The 18,111-nt window shown below is 38.8% G+C and overlaps 1 protein-coding gene across 4 annotated transcripts in view; it reads left to right on the plus strand.

The window, feature by feature from the left end:
• Positions 1-18,111, plus strand: part of nalcn (sodium leak channel, non-selective) — a 241,384-nt gene that overhangs the window by 218,052 nt on the left and 5,221 nt on the right. For all 4 annotated transcript variants that reach the window (XM_034185794.1, XM_034185793.1, XM_034185792.1 and 1 more), the window contains 19 exons: positions 1,017-1,086; positions 1,222-1,313; positions 1,413-1,535; positions 3,209-3,265; positions 3,705-3,825; positions 3,921-4,052; positions 4,464-4,631; positions 6,604-6,708; positions 8,376-8,482; positions 8,568-8,688; positions 8,779-8,877; positions 8,965-9,058; positions 14,974-15,080; positions 15,156-15,230; positions 15,323-15,442; positions 16,934-17,002; positions 17,090-17,238; positions 17,331-17,424; positions 17,590-17,722. In XM_034185794.1, the coding sequence (XP_034041685.1) occupies positions 1,017-1,086; positions 1,222-1,313; positions 1,413-1,535; positions 3,209-3,265; positions 3,705-3,825; positions 3,921-4,052; positions 4,464-4,631; positions 6,604-6,708; positions 8,376-8,482; positions 8,568-8,688; positions 8,779-8,877; positions 8,965-9,058; positions 14,974-15,080; positions 15,156-15,230; positions 15,323-15,442; positions 16,934-17,002; positions 17,090-17,238; positions 17,331-17,424; positions 17,590-17,722 (2,036 nt within the window). The remainder of the gene's footprint in view (positions 1-1,016; positions 1,087-1,221; positions 1,314-1,412; positions 1,536-3,208; positions 3,266-3,704; positions 3,826-3,920; positions 4,053-4,463; positions 4,632-6,603; positions 6,709-8,375; positions 8,483-8,567; positions 8,689-8,778; positions 8,878-8,964; positions 9,059-14,973; positions 15,081-15,155; positions 15,231-15,322; positions 15,443-16,933; positions 17,003-17,089; positions 17,239-17,330; positions 17,425-17,589; positions 17,723-18,111) is intronic.

Raw genomic sequence — 18,111 nt, forward strand, 5'->3', positions numbered from 1 at the left:
GTAATGAAAGACGTGCGACGGAATTTGCGCGTCGGGACGGAGCCGCTCATGGCGCACAACAAAAAACACCTGCGTGTTGGAAGTCTCACAGGACATGTTGTGACATGCCCAGCTGTTACACAATTTCTCGGATACTCACTCGACTGAAAAGCCACCGAAACCGTCTGCATTTCGTAAATCATGGAGGGGTCTGAAATTTTCATCTTAGGTGCATATCCACTGTGAGAGACATAATCTAAAAAAAAAAAAAAATCCGGAAATCACAATCTATGATTTTTTCATAATTTATTTGTATGTTACTGCTGCAAATAAGTATTTGAACACCTGTGAAAATTAATGTTAATATTTGGTACAGTAGCCTTTGTTTGCACCTTTCATCACCTAAGATGAAAATTTCAGACCCCTCCATGATTTCTAAGTGGGAGAACTTGCAAAACCGCAGGGTGTTCAAATACTTATGTTCCTCACTGTATATATATATATATATATATATATATATATATATATATATATATATATATATATATATATATATATATACATACACACACACACGTAATTAGCAGGGAAAAGTTGATTCATGGGTGAGTTTTTAAAAACATTTAAGAAAAAAAAAGAATCTTAAGACTTCAGAGTAAAAGTCATTAGAATCAAGGAAAAGCTGCAGCATAAAAACAAACTTGTTTAATACAAAGTCTTCGCTCTGATTGAAAAAAAAAAATGAAATATGGAGCAAAAATACAAAACAAATGTCACAGAAAAACTACAGTAATAGAAATGTCTGAGGAAAATGTTCTGAGGTCAGCTAAGAGTGAAGTTTGTATAAAGAAAGACTGAAGTGTAAGGACATAAATGATAAAATGATTTTGGACCCTTATTTTCTCATTTTTTCTAATGGGCACTCAACTATTTGTTATATGGATGAAGAGGGTTTGAACAGTTCTGCTGCAGTATAGAAAGAAGCAAATCTTGCAGTGCATTGATGCAGGTCAGTCACAGTCTGTGTGTATCTGCAGGTCTCTGCGGCATGGATCCACCAGTCAGAGGATCAGCAGAGGGAAGTCACTGGAGACACTCACCCAGGATGTGAGCACGAAATCACACAAAGCTTTAATTTATTATCAACCCATCTCTTCTTCACCAGTACTACAGTTCTGTTTATCGTCATCCGTTATTCCTCAGAAATGTCACGATTTAATGATCTTTTTGTCCTTTTTGAAGCATTCCAGTACAGTACGATACCGTAACGCCCAGAGAGAGGACAGTGAGATCAAGATGATCCAAGAAAAGAAGGAACAGGCTGAGATGAAGAGGTCTTCACACATCAATCAAAAGAGTAGCGGCTGTTATTTCCCTGGATGTCACATTACAGTCTAATCACTCCCTATTTTTCCGTCTGTGTGTCTGAGCAGGAAAGTGCAGGAGGAAGAGCTGAGGGAGAACCATCCATACTTTGATAAGCCTCTGTTCATTGTGGGTCGGGAGCACCGATTCAGGAACTTCTGCAGGATGATTGTTCGAGCTCGTTTCAATGCGTGAGAGAGCTGAGATAAATGATTATTTCAGTCAGTGTTTTTCTTTATGGTAACTGCAGAAATGACATTAAACAGCTGAAACTTTGGAGACACCAACTTTCTCTGTACACATCACTGATTTATAACAGTATTAAAACTGTATGTTTTATAATTAGTTCCAATGATTATTTTAAACAGTGTCAATTTGCCTTATTATTTTATCTCGATCAGAAACAGTTCATTACAGAAAGATGATTGACTATTTTAAGGTAATACATTTTTAGCTCCACCGTGAGGAACTTTGCAGTATCAGAGCAGCAAAGTAGATAAGAAACAATAAAGTTGCCCATAAGGCCAGCGACATCACTGTAAGCTGATTTTTGTCTGTCAGCCCATCTGATTTTGGCCAAATGCTAACTTTGCAAACAAATAAACAGTTGAGACCTTGCTGTACATTTGTGCAGCTTTTGTCGCCATCTAGCAGGTGATGTGAGCATTTCAGGGCTTCTTGTAGATTTCCTGATTGAAACCCAAAATTCATTGAAAAAAAGGCATTTAGAAATGTCACAAAGGCATAATTTTATTTATTTATTTATTTATTTTAGCATGTAGCACTTTGACATCCCAGATGTCCATTCAGCGGCTCCTATTTTGCAAGGGGTTGCTGCCATGGATCCAGCACAGATCTGCATTGTGATTTGGCACAGGTTTTACACTGGATGTCCTTTTTGCCACAACTCCAGTTTTGCCCGGAGAAACACACACACACCCCCTGGCATTCCAAAGAGGTCAGAGCTTTTGGGGGAGGTGATGGTCTAGTGCAGGGGTAGGCAGCCTGTTCCAGAAAGAGCCATGAGGGTGCAGGTTTTCTTTGCAGCCACTGACTCCACCAGGTGATTTCGCTGATTAACTGATTCCATCTGCTCAAAGTGATATTAATCAGTAAAATCACCTGGTGGAGTCAGTGGCTGCAAAGAAAACCTGCACCCTCATGGCTCTTTCTGGAACAGGTTGCCTAACCCTGGTCTAGTGGTTAAGGTGTTGGACTTGAGACTAGAAGATCCTTGGTTCAAATCCCCACCTGACTGGAAAATCACTAAGACAGAATGTGAGGCATAATTGTAATGCGCTTTGAGCGTCTGATGCAGATGGAAAAGCGCTATATAAATGCAGTCCATTTACCATTTTTTCCAGTGTAGATGAAAGTTATTCATTGCTTCTGTTTAAATCTGAACTAATATTAAAGTAAAAAATTGGCAAAGTAAATGAAGGTTTGGTCAACACTGCTGGTTAACAGTTTGGAATGAAAGTTGCTGCATTCTCATTTTTAATTTCAACAAAATTGATTTTAGTTGATTTCCAATTGAAATGGATGAAGCTGGTGCTTAAACCTCATCGATGAAGTCAGTTTTTTAATTGAATTGGCATTTAGTTTGAAGATTTATGTGTAATAAAACCAATTTTTCTTTTTTCTTTTTTTTTTTTGGACAGACTGAGAAAAACAAAAGGAAATCCATTAATTTTATTAGGGGATTAGATCATAGTTTATTTACTTCATAGTCGGTTTGTCTTGTAAAAGATGTGATGCTCAAAAGGTGCTGCTTTAAATAAATATTTAAGGTTGAAAAAATAAACTGCAAATTTTTTATATTGTTTTTGACGTCACTGCTTTATTTACATAAATTCATTTCTAGATCCAAAACTGACCCCATAACCGGAGCAGTGAAGAACATCAAATACCACCAACTTTAGTAAGTGGAAGAACCGCCGGGTTTCTGTTGATGTGTTTGTTAAGTGCATGCTCTTTCTGTGGTTTCTCATCATCCTGCTGTGCTTCACTGCTGAGGAACAAACACTGGAAGATGAACAACTCTGAAATAGATTTAAAAAATTTTGCATCCTGATGGTAAATCTGCAGAACTCTGATCCTGATGATCAGAATATGAAGCCGGGTTTTCTCTCACTGTCCTGCTCGGAGATGTTCACAGACATCCTGCTTGAGGGCAGCTTGGCTACACATGAATCAACTAAAACCTCTATCTTTATGTGCTCTGTTCTTAAATGACTCCTCAGCGTGAGCTCCTCTGCAAGCTAAATGTCTCTGTTCACCTACTTAAGTTGAATATTTCATTTCTCAGCCTAAAAAATAAAAAGAAAGCCACCGTGTGTTTTCTTTGTGTGTTGCTGCAGTGATCTTCTGGGCCTGGTCAGCTATCTGGACTGGGTGATGATTGTGGTGACCATCTGCTCCTGTATCTCCATGATGTTTGAATCCCCCTTCACCAGGGTCATGCAGGCTCCAACACTGCAGGTATGAATCCCAGATGAATCTCCGGTTCGATACGAAACAGAGAGAGCAGATGTATAACGGGATGGGCGTCGATTCAGTGAAGTTTTCTGTTTCAGATTGGGGAATATGTGTTTGTGATCTTCATGAGCATCGAGCTGAACCTGAAGATCATGGCAGATGGTTTGTTCTTCACTCCTACTGCAGTCATCAGAGACTTTGGAGGAGTCATGGACATCTTTATTTATCTTGTGAGAAATGCTTCTTTCTCATGTGAAATGTGCAATGAGTTCATAATAAACATATTGGGAGATTCTCTGAAGGTCAGTGCAACATGTACCATGAATTTCTGTAGCGCTCATCCCAGCCACCATGTTTAAAAAGTGCAACAAGGAGCAGGTTGATAAAGAATGACTAATTATCCCACATTTAGTTAACATGAATATCCACCTTCATGAGGTTTTTGATGACGCGTGCCGACCTCTTGACCAATGTAAGACTTGGTGAGTCTGGTTGACGTTTGTTCAGTCACACCCTAGCTTGAGGAACATAGGCTAAATATCTTTAATGTTGGGTTTCTGGTTCCCATGTCTGATTTTAGGATTGACAAACATGTTAGCTGACCTGAAGTTGTCCTCATCCTCCTCCTGCTGCTGCTGTAGGTGAGTCTGATCTTTCTGTGCTGGCTTCCTCCTGATGTTCCTCCTGAGTCTGGGGCTCAGCTGCTGATGATGCTGCGCTGCCTGCGCCCGCTCAGGATCTTTAAACTTGTTCCCCAGATGAGGAAGGTGGTGCGGGAGGTTCTCAAGGGCTTCAAGGAGATTTTCTTGGTCAGTGGCTGTCAACATATTTGTTTTTTTTTTGTTTTTTTTTTCAACTCAAACAACTTTTATCCTTTTATCAAGCAGCATTTTCAGATTTTTTTGCAGCACTTTGAACTAACTGCAGTAATTGTGTTCTGAGCAGGAATGAGGGTTTTATAATAATTAACATAAAAATGATGCATCAACCTCACACACTGACATGACGTGCTACTCGAACATAATACTGCTGAGCACTGTAATGCATTTTTTTTTCAGAACAATATTACAAATATAGTGCCTATAAAATATATTGTTAATATCTCATCATTTACTTGATTAAACTTGTGATCTTCATCTTCAAATCAATGAATCCATCTTTATATACAAAACAGTAGGCATTGTGTTTAATTGATTAGTTCATTTGACAGAAAAATTCCAGCTTCCTTGTCACCCTTAATTGGAATAAGCAGGTACAGAAAATGAATAAATGCTTGTTATCAAAAGGGCATTTTGATAATCACTTAATGGAAGAGTCATTCTCATTGAATTTGATCTTTTTCTGCTTCATAGCAGCTATTTTTTTTCTTGAAGCAATTTTTAGCAAAGGTGGACTGTTATTTTTTTTAAGTACACCAAAAAAATGTATTCAAATGTCTGAAATCTGGAATTGATAGGGTTTTTTTTTCTTCTTCATCTTCTTTCAGATTTTCAGTTCTTCTAAAATTATTTAATAATGTACAAATAATAGCTTTCAGTAATTTTTCACCTGGACTGAACTGAGTTAAAGTGATTTTAAAATAACTCTAAAACAGGATTTTATTGTTCAAATCAGATATTATCTGTTTTTAAGCAGGATTTAAACTGCAGAAAATGAATTGAAACCTGGTTCAAACAGATTAAAATGGAAGAGACAGATTACACTATGTAACACAGTTTTTGTTCCTGGCTTCTAAGTGTTATATTTCAACTGCTTATGTTTAAAGTCTATGGAAATATTACTACATTCAGCACAAACTTTGATTTTATTTTTTTAACGTTCTAGAAAGTTCTAAAAGTTTCTTTAAATTTCTAGATAATTCTGGAAACTTCTAGAAAATTCTGGACAGTTCTAGCAGTTCAAGAATATTCTAGAAGACTACTCAGTAGTAGTGAAGGCGAATCGAGAATATTCTTGACAACAGACAAATTTCAAAATATCATTGTCCTGATCACAGAAGCAAAGTTTCTGTGGAATAACAGCTGTTTTGTATTTATTTAAGGCATAACAAATGGTAAATTGGTAAATGGACTGCATTTATATAGCGCTTTTCCATCTGCATCAGATGCTCAAAGCGCTTTACAATTATGCCTCACATTCACCCCGATGTCAGGGTGCTGCCATACAAGGCGCTCACTACACACCGGGAGCAATAGGGGATTAAAGGCCTTGCCCAAGGGCCCTTATTGATTTTCCAGTCAGGCGGGGATTTGAACCCATGATCTTCTGGACTCAAGCCCAACACCTTAACCACTAGATCATCACCTCCCCTAACAGGTTAGGAAAACACACTGTGTACCCAGGAACAAAACAAAAATAAAAATTTGTTATATAAGTTCAGCACTGAAATAGAGCTTGCAGTCACTTGTTTTTTAGGTAATCAAGTCAATCACAAAGTTCTGGATTACATTTCTGGGGCACATTTTCATTGAAAATGGTCATTGTTGTGGTAGCGCAGTATCTTTAAACTGTACATAATTATGATATCAGTGCACCACATATTGTTGAACTTTGTTCATTATTACATTTTTTGGACTTTACTTACAGCTGCCTTATGTTGATGATTTTATTACGAGAATTCATGTCTATCCATCTATCCAGCACTGGTTTTCGGGGTGTTGTACAGACTTTCTTCAGATCTGTTCATCCAGAGCAGCCTGACATCTTTAATTTGCTTTCTGATCTCTCAGGCATGGATTATGTTTGACTATCTGCCTTAAACCCTAATTGATTCTCCTGCAGGTTTCCATTCTGCTGCTGACTCTAATGCTGGTGTTTGCGAGCTTCGGGGTTCAACTGTTTGCCGGAAAGCTTGCCAAGTGCAATGACCCACACATCCTGAAACGGGTACAGCACAAAACATAATCCCCTCACTAAACCGTCCGTGCACACACACACACCTAAAATGAATGAAGAAGGGGGTCTCTGGAGTAAAATGATAATCCATGCTTTCCTTTTATTCCTTGTATTGCAGTTTCAGCTACATTCATTCAATATAGAGAAATTCTTTTAGATGTGATCCTTTGAGGGTGAGTCTTAAACAGGTCAGCACTCAACTTTTTATAAGTCTAATTTAACGTGGACCCTCTTTTTCAGACATAAAATAGAGCACATATTGCTTAGATCCTGGCACTTTTAAAGTGTAATTTCAGTTTAGAACACACCTCCATAAATCTATAGTAACAGAATTACAATACCATCAAAATGTGGCCATATTTTAGCTTGCCTTTAAAAATGTACTCTGATTGTAATTCAGTTTCCATGGAATTGCCCAACTGTACCTTCACAAATTCACAAGAAGAAAACGAAGCCAGATGAACCATCTATTTAAGCCTCAAGCGACCAAGCTATTTTAGCGATTAATATGACCGAGTGGGGTTATTTATGATGACGGCATTGACTTAACACTGGAATACTTCTATATAAATGATTGTTTTAGGGTTCTTCATATTTATTTCACTCTAATATATTTGTCCTTCATCCTTTTCATCTTCACTCTGGGCATCAAGAATCATTCTCAATGCTTGTGCAGCTGTAAATCTTGCTATTCTAGGTCTGTTGGCTGTGCTTCCTGGCAAAAAAGGATTTTTTTTTCTGATTTAAATTAGAAAACTGGTGCACAAAAATATATTCCCAGGGTCATCAATGACCCCACATGCTCGCTTGAGGGTTAAGGAAATGCGGGCCTAAAATTTAGGTGCTGTTGAAAATGTATAAAAATCCAACTTTAAACCATCTCGCTGCTGTGATCAAGCAGAGGCCCTGGCAAATTTTGGTTTACAAAATTTTGTGTCTGAGACCAAGAAATTCCATCAAAATTCCAAAGATGATGTTATACTTGCCTTTCACACTTCCTAGGGCTTTCTTTTAAAGCTCAAGCTTACAGTCTGACAAATGACCTATACTATGGTGCCACCAAGTGTTCAGTACACTTATATTTCTGGAAATTGGATTTTTACAGCACATAAGTTCATTGTTGCCATTGGAACCTAATCTATAAAGTGTGTGTTGAAATTATCTCTCATGTCTCTACTGCAAAAACAAGTGTCACCAGAACCCATGATCAGATCACAGCCTTTACGGTCATGGTTGAAAGTCTGCATATCACATGACGTAGGTTCAAGCTGGTGACGTAAAGCAGCACAGATATTCCCCATTGGGAGGGAATAATTGAAATACACAGGATGGTTAACCACCTCCTCAAAAGGATGGTGACTTTTTATATTTCATTCATTTTTAATGACAGACACTTGTCTGTGTCAGCATGCCGTCTGGACAACTCAGCAGCATGAGAGAGGTCAACGATTCTGCTTGATTTTTATTCCTGACCTTCTCTGTAGGACAGCCTTTACTTCATTCTGTATGTATTATCTCCCACCCACTTGAGCAAAGTATCGATGGGTGATACAGTCGAGAGCACCGTCTGTTTGAACATGAATATGAGTGATGTAGAAACTATAGTTCTTCAACCAGGCACAATTTTTTTTCTTTTTGTAAACTGTGTTTTGTTACAGGAGGACTGTCACGGTATATTCAGAATAAACGTCAGTGTTTCCAGAAACCTCAACCTGAAACTGAAGCATGGCGAGAAGAAACCCGGCTTCTGGGTACCTAGAGTCTGGTATGAACACCTGATGTTTTATTATTGCTTGATATTTATTTGTTTATCCAGTAACTGCTGATTTATAGGTTTACACTCCCTGCAGGGCTAATCCTCGCAATTTCAACTTCGACAATGTGGGAAATGCCATGTTGGCTCTGTTTGAAGTGCTGTCACTGAAAGGCTGGGTGGAGGTTCGAGATGTCATTATTCACCGCGTCGGACCGGTACTGAACATAAACAAACCTTGTTGCAGTCACACGTTCAACCACTGCTGTCTCCTTCACTGTAAAGCTAATGCACCTCTCTTATTGCAGATTCATGGGATCTACATCCATGTTTTTGTATTTCTGGGATGCATGATCGGACTGACTTTGTTTGTAGGCGTTGTCATTGCAAACTTCAATGAAAATAAGGTAAAGGTCACCCAGGTGTAGATTAATGTCAGATATCTGAGATGTAGGATCCTACTGGCTTTGTATGTGTGGTTTCCCCACCTGCAGGGCACTGCTCTGCTCACTGTGGACCAGAGGAGGTGGGAGGATCTGAAGAGTCGGCTGAAGATAGCCCAGCCTCTTCACCTGCCCCCACGACCAGGTTCCCACACAGCATTTGTTATATCACATGTTAGACCTGTTTTTGATTGCATTAATTGTTCATTGATGCATTTCACATCATAATCACAGAGGATTAGTATAACAGTTACAACACTCTGGGTGTCACAGCACACTTTATTCGTGAAGACTCCACCATGTCAGGACAGACCCTCCAATTAACACAAGAGTACCACATTTTCCAGAGTATAAGGTGTGGGTTTTCCTACTTCTTCTTCTTCTTTTTTTTTGGAGTTTTTATACCGACGCAACTTGTATACTGAAAAAGCATGCATCCAAAAATAGTAATAATAATAATAATAACTTTATATAGCGCTTTCCCGCGAATCAAAGCTCCAACCAAAATTATCAACAATAATAAAAGTACACGACAAGAATACACAAAAATCCCAAATTAAAGAACCAATTAAAAGAAAAAAAAAATTAACATTTTTCTTCTAATGTCACCAACACTTTGACTCAGCAAGCCGTCTCCATCTGACAACTTATTTTGTTTAAACCACAATAAACAACATCTAATATGTTGTCCAATGCATGTTTATCTGTCCATCTTGCTTATTTTTGAAATTTAAAAATCCTACACAGACTGTGGTGTGCACATGTGCTATCCTGAGTTCTTGTCCGTTGTTAACCCTCTGGGGTCCGAGGGCATTTTTTGGACAGTTCACTCGCCTGGCATAAATGTTTTATTACTGCTGTTAACAGCTCTCCCTGCATCCCACAATCAAGTTTTATGTCTCTCTTTTTTCAGGACAACCTGTGCTTTCAGAATATACGTGTTTTTGTTGTGTTTTATAAGTGTAATAAAGGCTTACAATCAAAAATAGGCAAGGAAAAAATAAAGCGAAAAATAATTTTCCACTACTTTTATTCAAAACACACAGCAAACTATAATAAACAACTGTTTTGACACTTTATAAAGGTAGTTTGAGGTCTTGTGTGAAAAACTGTACAACAAAAAGGTTCAAACAATAAACACAAATGCACATTTTGAACAATATATACAAAATGGTCTATGCATTTTGTTGTCCATTGATATGGTAAACAGTGCTTTACACAGAGAAAGCAACAGAGTTATCCAGTAACATTCACATGCAAACTAGTGGAGCAATCCTGATAGTTACACACTCTTTGTTTGAGCACGTGAGATTGTCATCAGAGGCTCTCCTTTGGCAAAGTTGGCTTTCACCTTTGCTGTGCGTAATGACGCAGGGCACACTGAGTATGTACTAATAGTATGTACTCATTGGAGCACTGAGGGGGCTATTCAAACAGGTCAACTAGTAACATATCACTCCTGAAAACGATCTTTGGCTTTTCACGTGAGGTAAATCTGCCCTACGATTGGATTTTGGAAAACCATGTGACGGTGAACCAATTCCGATTGGACACTCACGTTGCTCACGTCATCACACAGCTTCTATGAGGAGTACAAAGATGGCCGATGGCTGGCTCGAAAGTCTGCAGAGTTAAGTTTTCAGCAAAAAAAGTAAGTTTCTATCTCATATCATTAAAAAGTTATTTATAATTTAGTAAAGCTTGGTCTTAGCCGTCGTATATGATGGCGTCAGCCCCAGAGGATTAAACTTGTCCCCAGGGAAGTGTTGTGTTATAAAGTGAATTCCACATGCAGAAACAAATCGGTGACTTAAACACAGATGCAAATTATATATGGTTTATTCCTCTTCACAATACATTTTTTTGGCAGCTCTGACTAAAGCCTGGTTCACACAGCAAGATAATTAGGCCAATATTGGACCCGATCTTCCCCTTCCAACAGTCTTAAGGACGGTGTGTTCACAGCGCTCTGATCTGCTCGGAAGGACGTCAGGGGCACTCTGATCGCAAATCTGGGATATTCAACATGTAGGATTGTCTTGGCCTGATCTCACAGCGTGTGTGGTGTCCTCTGACCACAAATGAGTATGCAGCCTGCTGAATGTGACATGCAGCCAATCAGAAAGCGAGGTGACGGATGCACAGAGCCAAATCTAAAATCAAAACAGCTGTTCTGACTTACCGGAAGTCCAGTGGTCACGCTGTCTCCACTCCTTTAAAGAACGCCTTTTCTTTTTCTTTTAGTATCATTTTTTTCCTCTGTTGTAAATAGTACACAAAGTATCTCCGTTTGTTTACTCTGAAGTCACGTTTAATCTCCAGAGATTCTGCGAGATTTCCTGTCTGACCTGGGAATGTTTGTGTGTGAAATCTGTTTGTGTGGTGTGTTGACTTCACAGTGTGGCTGAACACCACACACTGGATGACCAACACTGTTAGAGCTATGATTTTTTATGAATCATAGAATTAGAATTTTATGAGCAACTAGTTATGTTTTAACAAAAAATTAAACCATAACGTGTCTTTAAAAAACAAAAAAAAAATCACTTTGCAGCATCTCACAATATAAATAATTTTTAGAAGAAGGAGAAAAATGAGTGTTCTTCACTTACAACTGATAAGGTTTGCCGTCATATAAAATCTTGATGATTCAGATTTCATTTGATGTCATCGTGTTTCCACATCTGTGTTTGGAGTAAAGGTCCACATGTATCCACACTGAATTCAGATTTATGGACAGGCTACTTAAATGATACATAAAAATAAATAAAACACAAACAGCTTTATTACTATGCACAACATGTTAATGTCAGAATGTGTTGTCTTCCTTTCTGCGAATTGTTTGCTTTCTGCGATCAGAGCCATGAGAACAGTTCCAAGTTCCTCAGCGGCAGTGTGGGAAAACACCAGCTGGAACAGTTTACTGTGGGAACTCATAGAAAATCCACAGCGTTAGTTTGTGTCAGCAGTTCCACTCGCACCAGCAGCATCAGCCTGACTTTGATCCACGTCCAGAAGCCCTCGGCTCTGATGCCACTCAGTCACTGCTGGCAGATGATTACAGCGTCAGGCTGGACGCATCTCAAAGGACTTACAAAGTATCTCAGCTGTGTGTAATCTCACTGACACAAATCTCACTGCGTAGGCAAAAGTTGATGTTAATCAGCCATTAACCTGACAGATTTCTCGGGGGAATCTGGGTTTTCATCAGATGCTCCCATCTTACTATGTTAAAGCTGGTTCTGATGAACCTTCACTGAACTCCCTGATCCTTCTGGGTTTTCTTTCAATCCCCTTGTTCATTTCACACAAGGGATGGGAAAACCATTTTCCAAAGCACAATTAATCATTATTAATGGTTTTTGCAAATTCCCGTCCTTGCGCAAACAAATATTTATTAATAAATAAATATTTGAAATAAATAAATATTTGTTTGCGCAAACAAATAAATATTTGTTTGCGCAAGTTGGGCTTCATGCTTCCATGTCCATGAATCCTGGTCATCACCTTATCAGATTGATCATTCAGCACATAAACAGGTAAATCCTGGTGATCACATAACTTATTTTGGCAGTTGTGGTAACACTGATCTTTTTTTTTCATCAGCTCAAAGCCCAAAAATATACAATTTACAGTGACAGAAAGCAGAAAAACCTGCAAAATCTCACATATGAAGAGTTGGGATCAGAAAAACCTTGACATATTTCCTTCAGTAATAAACTGATTTCTCTTAATTGACTTGTCAACTTATTGTTTTGTTCAAGTTAAATTCTGAAATCAGAAGCAAGGTAAAATATTGACAGTATATTGGTAGTTATGGTTCAAAACAAAAACATTGTTTCAGACATTTGTGGTTTGGATGCATTTCAGTTCAATTTATTTATACAGCGCCAAATCACAACTTACGGTCACACCAAGGCGCTTTACAAGGGTACGTTCTAACCTTAACAACTCCCCCCTAACATGTAGGTGATAGTGGTAAAGGAAAACTCCCACCTTTGGGGTTACACCTTAAAATGACCAATCCCAAACCAGTTAGAACCAAATGATATACCAGTTAATAATATTCCATATAAAGGCCCCCTGACACAAGCTTGACTTTTGATTCATGCATTTTCACACCCGTCATTGTGATGATCTCACCCGCTGTGATCCCAGCTGGACGCCATGCTTTGTTCCACCACCTGCCAAGTGCTCTGCACTGGATGCTGCATATGTAAAATAATTATTTTGTGGCAGATTAATCATTTTCTCTGCAAATTGGCCGCTGAAAACAGCTCTGATTGCTTCCTGAATCAAGGAGGAGCGCTGCAGCTCGAGCCATTTGCACACGCTCCTAACGAGCTGGAGAAAGCATTTGGAGCCATCTATAAAGGTAATTATTTGTTATGTTTACATTGTCATGACCTGGTAAAACGGTTACATTTTCTTTCCTTTTTGTGTTATAATCCTACAGACGAGCTGCGCTCTGATGTGATCTGCTGACCACTCACTCTGTTCACTTCTTTACTCGACTTGATGAGCTGCACGTCGTGTTGGCCATTAGATCGTGCTACGTAACATGACATTTATGCGTGAAGGATTTTTTGAACATTTCAAAATTTTCTTTGCGCAGTTGCACGTGCCAGCGCCCCTCTCACGTTCAGTTTGGACCTGTTAAAGACGACTTTACTCTCCCTCAGGACAAAGGTCGTGCAAGTGCATGAATCAACGTCATGCTCGTGTCAGGTGGCCTTAAGACTGTGTGATGTAACAGTACATGTCTTAGGGCCCCTTCACACATAACACGATTGAGGCAGAATGGCAGACGAAGGAAGAATTGCATGCCACTTGTGAAAAATTGGAGCCGCCTCCAATTTTCAGCTGGTTTTTGCTTCTTTCGCTCAATTTCGTGTTATGGATGCCCTTATGGATGTTACAAAAAATGTCAGTTGATATGGGTTACACATGTGGGCAAAATTGTTGGTACCCCTATATTTTATGTACACATTTTAATATATGGTCAGAAATAAATGCAAACAAAGCAGTTTTGTTTAATCAAAATTCATGTATCCATCCCCTGACTTGTCTGTAGAAAACTGTCTGTAAAAGTAATGATTTACTGTAAATTCAATAATTCAATTCAATAATTGTGTCCAGTATACATTTTATGTCAGGATTTTTGGTTTCACTGTTTGAAAGCATTGTTTTGTTCTTGTTGCCAAATAACCTTGGACATTTAAAAAAAATTGATTAAGCAAAATTGCTTTGTTTGCATTTATTTCTGACTATATATTAAAATATAGGTGTACCAACAATTTTGTCCACGTGTGTATATTTTGCGCTATAGTCTATTGCTCATGCCACAGGTAACCAACTTGGCTATAGTGGGCTAAATATTTAGACTAAGTAATGCTAGCTAATTGTTGTCAACATTATTTCTCTTTGCGTGTTAGCGTGTTCATCAAACATTGATGATGTTGATGTCTAAAACCAACATTTATAAAAGGTACATGTCTTGATATTTTCCTTCTATGGCTGGAAACAGGAAAACCACGCCCATATTTTGCTTTATTCACCTGCCGCTGTTAAATTTCTTTCTGCATGATGTTTAGAAGAAGACAGGAAGTGACCTCAACTCCAAATTTCAGATACAAATGTTGTGCTTTTTGCTTTCGTTTGTTGAACCTGTTCATGCCTTGCCAGGGACCGAGGTGTAGAACAGCGTAGCGAAGTGACTGCAGCAGAATGAATGTGTTCTTCTTCTTATTATTATTATTATTATTGGTCAAATATGTCAGCCTTCAGTAATAAGCAATCACTTCAACTCCTCTCAACTCTCTTAAAAGCAGCAAACAATTTATTAAAGTGTTGGCAGGCGAGTTCCAGTTGGTGTTTTTTTTTTCCCCCTCATTCAGACTGGGTTTTCACACTCGTTTGTGCCTTTGCTTCAGTAAACGCCACTGAGTGGAATGCTTAAATGGCTTATGAGTGCCATCTGCTGGTTAGTAGATGTTATCACCACAGATTCAAGACTAAATTTCCAGGTTTTGGTAAATATCTGGTCTTCCTGCCCCACAGAGAACGGGGGATTCCGGGCCAAGATGTATGACATCACACAGCATCCCTTCTTCAAACGGGGCATTGCTGTTCTGGTGCTGGCACAGTCCGTTCTGCTGTCAGTCAAGGTAAAACCTCAGTGTGTCGTCAGGATGAACGTGTTATACATGAGATGTTTCAGTAAATAATGTGTGTTTCTGCAGTGGGACGTTGACGACCAGGTGACGTTCCCTCTTGCTACCATGTCGGTGGTGTTCACCTTCATATTTGTGCTGGAGGTGAGGCTCACTCTGTGTCCTGCTCCTCTAAACTTTGAATCAAAGACGTCGTCTACAGATGTCTGCCTTACACGTTGCTGTGGGTTGCCTAGGTAACCATGAAGCTGATAGCCATGTCACCAGCGGGTTACTGGCAGAGTCGGCGAAATCGCTATGACCTGCTCGTCACGTCACTCGGTGTCATCTGGATCGTCCTGCACTTTGCCTTACTGGTTTGTAAAAAAGACACCGAACACAACATACATATCTTTGTGTCGTGAAACGCAAAGCATATTTGCCACTTTTACCATATTTTCACCTCCAACTTTTTTTTAAAGAAGAATTTCTTAAAAAAAAAATACTATTTATTTAAACTAACCAACTACTTCCTGAATGTGCTTCATAATAAAAGTGAGTGTATTATGATTTCATTGAGAGGACTTTACTGTGAAATTTCAAATGCTGCCATGGCATTTGAAATTTGCAAATTTTACCAGACCTGTCTGAAAAATAAGTTAAAATACATTCCAGAATGCAACAGGCTGGTTGCCTCCACGCCACATCGCCACATCTCAGTGATGCACAAAGTCATACAAAAAGGATCCCAAACCAAGTACTGAGTGCACAAATGAACATACTTATCAGATGTTCAACATTTCAGTATCATAGAACCTTTTTATTGATCTTATGAAATATGTTTTGAAATACATTTTTAGCTGTATGCTGTAATTATTAAAATTGAAATAGAAATGCTTGAAACATTTAAATGTATATATAATGACTAGAAGATATAAACTGATCACTTTCTGAAATATACTACATTTTTGAGATATTCAAAATTTTAAAGATGCACCTGTGTGTGTGTGTGTGTGTGTGTGTGTGTGTGTGTGTGTGTGTGTGTGTGTGTGTGTGTGTATGTGTGTGTGTGTGTGTGTGTGTGTGTGTGTGTGTGTGTGTGTGTGTGTGTGTGTGTGTGTGTTCTCTCTCTCTCTCTCTCTCTCTGGTTTTATTAGTTATTCTACACCAGGGGTCTGCAAACATTACTGTCAAAAGGAGCCATTTTTGGCTCATCTTCCACTAAAAATTCTTCTGGAGCTGCAAAACATATTTAAATTTAATCCATTTTGGAATAAAGCAAAATGGCTAAAAAAAAAGGTGAAAAAAATGAAGCGCTGTGAATACTTCGCACTGTAAAAGCTTGCATATTAAGTGACTTTTGAAGATACGCTTTGTGAACACTGATACCTATTTCATTTGTGACAGATTTTTCTTTTTCTACACATCTCATGAGTCATCGATAATACTTCATTTTACACATAAAACAAAAAACGTCATCTTGCATTTCTTAATATATGCTTTTTCTTTGCTCCATCACTGGTCTTATTGAAAAAAAAATATGCACAACAGCACTACCAAAACCTGTGAGGGTTTAATTTTGATATCATGCTGCAGTTTCATGATTGGAGTTGCATCAGACTCGATCTGTCGTGGCTCTGCTGTGCTGACGCTGAACAATAAAAACAATTGCACTTTCATGATTATATATTTGACATCACTGGCTGAGATAATATGAGTGCTTCAGTAAGAGTTGTCACCGTTTATTTAATGTATTGATTACTGATATTTTCACGTCAGCTTTGTGTTCTGCGTTCTTCACTGATTGTACCACTGTTACTATCAGCTTTAATGAAGTGCTGCACGTCTAACTGTCGTCTTCTCTGTAGAATGCTTACACCTACATGATGGGCACGTGTGTGATTGTCTTCAGATTCTTCACCATATGCGGGAAGCATGTGAGTATTTTTGTGTGCAGAAACTCGCAGTGAGTTTGCTCACAGTTAAACACTACTTTAACTGTGTGTTTCTGTGTTCGCGCGCAGGTGACACTGAAGATGCTGCTGTTGACCGTAGTCGTCAGCATGTACAAAAGCTTCTTCATCATTGTGGGCATGTTCCTCCTCCTCCTCTGCTACGCCTTTGCTGGTGTTGTTCTCTTTGGAACTGTCAAATATGGAGAAAACATCAATCGGTCAGGACAACATCTGCGGGTGATACATATGACTGATTTAATAAAACTGACCTTCAAACACTTGACGGGCGTTTTTCTTCTCCTCAAAACAGGCACGCCAACTTCTCCACAGCGGGGAAGGCGATCACCGTTCTGTTCCGTATAGTCACAGGCGAAGACTGGAATAAAATTATGCACGACTGCATGGTGAAGCTAAAAGATCAATCTGTTCTGCAAATATTACTTCGCTTCACTTTTTCACATGACATTTAATGGAATATTTACATTGCACTTAATAATCTTCGTTGCATTGTAATGGGGGCTTTTATTTTGAAGGAGTCCCTGTGTTGACATTGGATGTGTTGTCCTCAGGTGCAGCCCCCATTCTGTACCCCTGATAAACACCGTTACTGGGAGACAGACTGTGGAAACTACGCCGGAGCCCTCATCTACTTCTGCTCCTTCTACGTCATTATAGCCTACATCATGCTCAACCTCCTCGTTGGTCAGTACGCACGAGCACGTCACTAAAAAAAAATAAAAAATAGAATTTTGGAATACAATGAACCAAATGAATGATCATGAATTAGAATTTCAAAATTATGTTCATTTTTAAGATGTGTACATTCACATCTGGTTATGAAAGCAGGAATTATTGGCATTTTCATATCAATCAATCAATCAATTTTTTTTTTATATAGCGCCAAATCACAACAAACAGTTGCCCCAAGGCGCTTTATATTGTAAGGCAAGGAAATACAATAATTATGTAAAACCCCAACGGTCAAAACGACCCCCTGTGAGCAAGCACTTGGCTACAGTGGGAAGGAAAAACTCCCTTTTAACAGGAAGAAACCTCCAGCAGAACCAGGCTCAGGGAGGGGCAGTCTTCTG

Source organism: Thalassophryne amazonica, chromosome 14, assembly GCF_902500255.1.
Source record: "Thalassophryne amazonica chromosome 14, fThaAma1.1, whole genome shotgun sequence".
Taxonomy (NCBI): domain Eukaryota; kingdom Metazoa; phylum Chordata; class Actinopteri; order Batrachoidiformes; family Batrachoididae; genus Thalassophryne; species Thalassophryne amazonica.